The following is a 4,524-nucleotide window of genomic DNA, read 5'->3' as shown; positions in this document are numbered from 1 at the left end:
GCTTCTGCAATTCTTCACTTTGTGGTTTATTAATAAAACCTTAGTAGCTTCTATAATTTGTTGTTAAATCTTCATTGGCTTTGCAATTGTCCAGTACTTTTAATAATAAAACCATGGTTGTCAAAATCGCGATCCTGATCGTAGGATCTTACGATCCTACGATCCTAAGTATGAAAAACGATCCGGATCGTAAAATGATCGTATTTGGTGTAGGATCGCAGGTAGGATCGTAAGATCGTAGGTAGGATCGTAGGATCGAGATCCGATCCGATCCTATCTTCCCTTGCTTTTTTTTTTTCAAATGAACTATTTTACCTTTTTATGTCTTTTACCCTTTACCAATTTACCATTTATTATTTTGTATTGTTACTTATGACTAATATTTTGAAGTTTTTATAACTTTTGAACGAAAAATTGAATGTTTAAAATATTTTTCATGATTAAAAATTAAAAATTAAAATTATATTTTATTTTGTGGGATCTTAGGATCCCGATCCCGATCTTACGATTCCGATCTTGCAAACCAAAAAACGATCCTACGTAGGATCCCGATCTTGACAACCTTGAATAAAATCTTAATGAACACTATTTTATTTTTCTGAAAAGTCAAAAATGAAAAAAGTAATGATTACCTTGGTGGACGGGATAATAATTGTCGAGGTTACATTTTGGGTTATTGTTTCTCATTTCAGGCTAAAACATTAATCAAAAAGTTCAAAATCGACCCAATTGAATTCAAAGCCCATAACTATAAGTCCACAACCTCAGCACACCGGAAGGCCGAAGCTAAACCCCGGACCATGGACGCGAACGTTTGTCGTCTCCGGCCTCTGGTGCGACTGTTTATATCTTCACCGTGTTCTCGACATCTGCAAGCACATAGACTCTTCTCTTCATCCTCCGACGACCAGAGCTGCCGGAGTCGTTCGTTATTCTTCGGTGATTCGGAAAAACGGAGCAGAGGAAGTGATGTCTACCGGCACACTCTCAAAACGCAACGTCCTCCCACAATTCGGTGGCAAAAGGAGTTGGAAAATCACGCCAGCTTCATTGGCCGAGTCAATTCCCCTCTTAAAAAGTTCACCACGAATGGCGGATTACTCTGTGCTCATACTCGCCTCAAAGTCGAGTCTCCATCGGGCTCAAACAGGTTTCTTATGTGAGAATTCATACTAACCTAGATTTTATTTCCCTATGCATCTATAGGATTTTAGGTTTTGTGTCGTTGATTGATTGCTACTGTTGTGTTTAACTATGATTATCACTGATTTTCATTTTCACTAATTCTGACTCTTATTAAGCTTCCATTAAGTAGGTGGTAATCCATTCCAAAATCAGATATACTGTTTACCTCACACCAAGTAGTACTCCTTTTTTGGGGAAACTACTTGTGAAATTTGATGACCTTAACATAACTAACAACTGAAAGTAATTTCAGCTTCCCAAAGTTCGCCAAAATCATTTATAGATGTGATTCCAATTGCGGAATTGATGAAGCATTATAAAAACAGATCATTTATAGATATCACCCACAACATAATTGGTGAATTTTATCTTTAGACTTGATTTTAGATGAGCATACTGCATACATAAGGTTTTGTGTTCCTTCTTGCTCATAGTCTGTATTCAGTAAGTTGTTAGTAGGAAAACTTAATTTTTTTTGTGTTCTCTTCAGGATATTCTTGGATATGTGGGAAGATATGGCAGAGTTATGTATCCAACATCTAAAACCAAATGACTATATATATGTTTCAGGGTATCTACGATCATTTACACTAGCTTCTAATAATGGAAACATCATATTGCTACCAAAGGTTTGTATCCTGTACTCATAAAAAAAACAAGCTAAAAGGGATCTCTGAATGTTTCTATACAGTTGGTACTTCAAATTTATAATGGTTTCACAGTCAATCAATGGTTTATATGTACATAAATTAATATAGGAGCACAAATACCATTATATATATTTTTCTATATGCATCTCTCCATATGAACCTATTCTTACCTTGAACTCATTGCAGGTTATTGTGAAAGAAATAAATTATGTTGCAAGTAACAATAAAAATACCAAGAATATTATACAAGGTAAATTCCTTGGTTTTCTGTTTTTTTTCATATAACTTATAATGAATGTGTTTTATATCATTCTAATCCTACCACTCCCTCATGTAACAGATTCTGGGGAATCAATTCTAGAAAAACACAGAAAACGTCTTCATTTGTGGCAAGTATTCTTCACAAATCCATATGAATGGCGAGATTTAAGAAAATCCAAGATCAATCCAAGACAACCGGATTTTAAGCACAGGAGTTCGGGTGAAGCCCTGTGGCTTAAACCATGTGATCCACCATGGGTTATGAGACAGCTACGGCTGCAGGATTCTAGAATGGGTGGCATCCGCCTTGGAGAACGTTTAAGCCACCGTTCATCTCTTTTCCCATTAAGTTATGATGACAGTTGAAGAGTTTAGCAATTTCTGTATATATTTCTTTGGAATGTGTATTTTTTATTTAATTTTAAATGAAACGGCTAATATAAATGATCAATGAGTTATTCACTAAAATGATCATATTGAAAGTGTTTTTTATCATGATTTTTCGACTTAAAACAAAAACCAACAATCGTGCAAAAATATATCGGCAAACTTGCGTGTATACCAAGTATGATATGAAGTACGCTCCACTAAACTTTCACGGTTATAGTTTGTTCTTCGTGATGAATATATATATGAAAGAGTCGATGTCCCCACCTAACAAGGGGTGATACTTGTTCGTGAGAAACCATTTTCCTTACAAGTAATAATGTTATGCTTATTCTCGATGCAAGGTTCGGTCATGCATGCATACATGACTCTGATATAGAATAGAATGCTTCATTGATAAATAGTGAGGTTAAACCTCATATAAATAGGGATACATAAGAGACCTAATCTAAACCTTAACAGACTTGGGCCTAAACCTTAGCTTATTACTTTGTTATACGTATGTATTGGCCCTCTTTGTATTGGCCCATTGTAATCCTTGTATGTATTTATACGTATTCAGTAATACATCTCAATTCATGGGAAAATACGGTGACTAACATGGTATCACGTTGTTATTCAACCCTAGCATAGCTAATCCTTCCATGTGCCGTCTTTATTCTTTCTTCTTCTTCTTCCATATTTTTCTGATCTCTATTATCTCCTGTTCTTCCCTCCTCATATATCATGCCAGGAGAATCAAGCACTTCCAACACCCTTCCCCACAAAGCATATGGAATTACCAACATTAAGACCTATGTGCCTCTCATCCTTGATTTACAATCATACAACTATGAACTCTAGAGTACTCTCTTTAAGGCTCACTGCATTACATACGATGTTCTCGACCATATAGACGATACTTACGACCCGACCAACAAACCTCCAACTGATCTGCAATGGCAACATCTTGACAATATGGTAACACTTTGGCTCTTTGGTTCTATTTCTCAGAACCTGATCACTTCCGCTCACTCTCCTCAAGCTATTGCCCGTAAGGTGTGGATCAACATTCACTCCCTCTTCTATGAAAATAAAGAGGCAGCTGCCATGCAATTAGAATCTGAAATCATAAACATTTCCATGGGCGACCTTTCTGTTCACGCATACTGTGAAAAGGTGAAGAAAATTGTTGATTTGTTGCAAGGGCTTGGTGAACCTCTCAAAGAAAGAAACATCATCCTTCATGCCCTAAATGGTCTCACAAACAAGTATGACAGTGTTGCTAGCATCATCCGCTTCACCAAACCTTTTCCTTCATTCTCGGAGATGTGATCCATGCTCGCCATGGAAGAGACTCATCTCTCTAATCCTCAGATCACTACACAGACTCACGGCAATCACTCGTCCTCTCCGTCCCTGTTACACGTCAGGACTAACACTTCCAATCGTGGCGATAACTCCAACTGTGGAAACCGACGTGGTGGTGGTGGTCAAAACAATAGCCGAGGTGGTGTAACTTCTCGACATCCGCAGCACGGCTCCAATGGGGGGCAGCTATCTCGTTCTCAAACCTACTGTTGGGTTTATCACCCACCGCCCATCTCTCCACAGTTCTGAACTGCACCTTCGTCTACCCAAAATTCATGGGTTGGTCCACCTCAATTGCAGCATCAACAGCAGTGGAACAGGCCCACCTCGAGTGGCCAAGGTATTCTTGGCAGCAGGCCTACATCATCCCAACAGCAAGACAATTTCAACAACAACAACCCACAAGTAAATCTGCATACTTCTGGCCCAATTCAGCCACCATGGACTTGGTCCACTGATCAGCCCACATTGCTTCCCGCTCTTTTTAGCACAATGACTCTTGATGACCTGAGAACTGGAAATTGGGTCCTGGATATTAGGGCAACCGATCATGTTCATGCTAATGCGGGTATACTTACATCTTATTCTAATAATCATTATCATCGATCTATTTATGTTGGTAACGGTTTTGCAATACCGGTTGTGACCCCAGGACATTCCAATTTTCCTATTTCTAATACTTATCTTCCTC

At 38.2% G+C, this 4,524-nt stretch overlaps 2 protein-coding genes across 3 annotated transcripts; both read left to right on the top strand.

Annotated features, from left to right (window-relative positions):
* The first annotated feature begins 753 nt into the window (after positions 1-753).
* LOC145104360 (protein OSB1, mitochondrial-like) lies at positions 754-2,497 on the top strand. 2 transcript variants are annotated; one of them, XM_079041624.1, is made up of 4 exons: positions 754-1,150; positions 1,676-1,814; positions 2,022-2,085; positions 2,176-2,497. In XM_079041624.1, the coding sequence occupies exons 1-4, from the start codon at positions 801-803 to the stop codon at positions 2,460-2,462; spliced, it is 840 nt and encodes a 279-aa protein (XP_078897750.1). In that variant the 5' UTR covers positions 754-800; the 3' UTR covers positions 2,463-2,497. The 2 variants fall into 2 exon arrangements, with proteins under 2 accessions (XP_078897750.1, XP_078897749.1); XM_079041623.1 differs by having other exon boundaries at positions 755-1,159.
* A 943-nt stretch (positions 2,498-3,440) lies between these two features.
* On the top strand, positions 3,441-3,797 carry LOC145112891 (uncharacterized). Its single transcript, XM_079049008.1, has one exon. It carries the CDS (start codon positions 3,441-3,443, stop codon positions 3,795-3,797), a length of 357 nt encoding a protein of 118 aa, XP_078905134.1.
* Positions 3,798-4,524: the final 727 nt, after the last annotated feature.

This window comes from Lactuca virosa, chromosome 1, assembly GCF_052849685.1.
Source record: "Lactuca virosa cultivar CGN04683 chromosome 1, Lactuca_virosa_CGN04683_v6, whole genome shotgun sequence".
Taxonomy (NCBI): Eukaryota; Viridiplantae; Streptophyta; class Magnoliopsida; order Asterales; family Asteraceae; genus Lactuca; species Lactuca virosa.
Note: the sequence above shows the minus strand (reverse complement) of the source record. Positions and strands in the feature narration are given on the sequence as shown.

What these genes read in the sequence shown, in the direction of transcription:
- LOC145104360 (XM_079041623.1), top strand. Translation starts at nt 801, where the DNA reads ATGGACGCGAACGTTTGTCGTCTCCGGCCTCTGGTGCGACTGTTTATA. An exon ending in GGCTCAAACAGGTTTCTTAT is followed by an intron (nt 1,160 to 1,675) that starts GTGAGAATTCAT and finishes TGTTCTCTTCAG; the next exon opens with GATATTCTTGGATATGTGGG. An exon ending in ACATCATATTGCTACCAAAG is followed by an intron (nt 1,815 to 2,021) that starts GTTTGTATCCTG and finishes AACTCATTGCAG; the next exon opens with GTTATTGTGAAAGAAATAAA.
- LOC145112891 (XM_079049008.1), top strand. Translation starts at nt 3,441, where the DNA reads ATGGTAACACTTTGGCTCTTTGGTTCTATTTCTCAGAACCTGATCACT.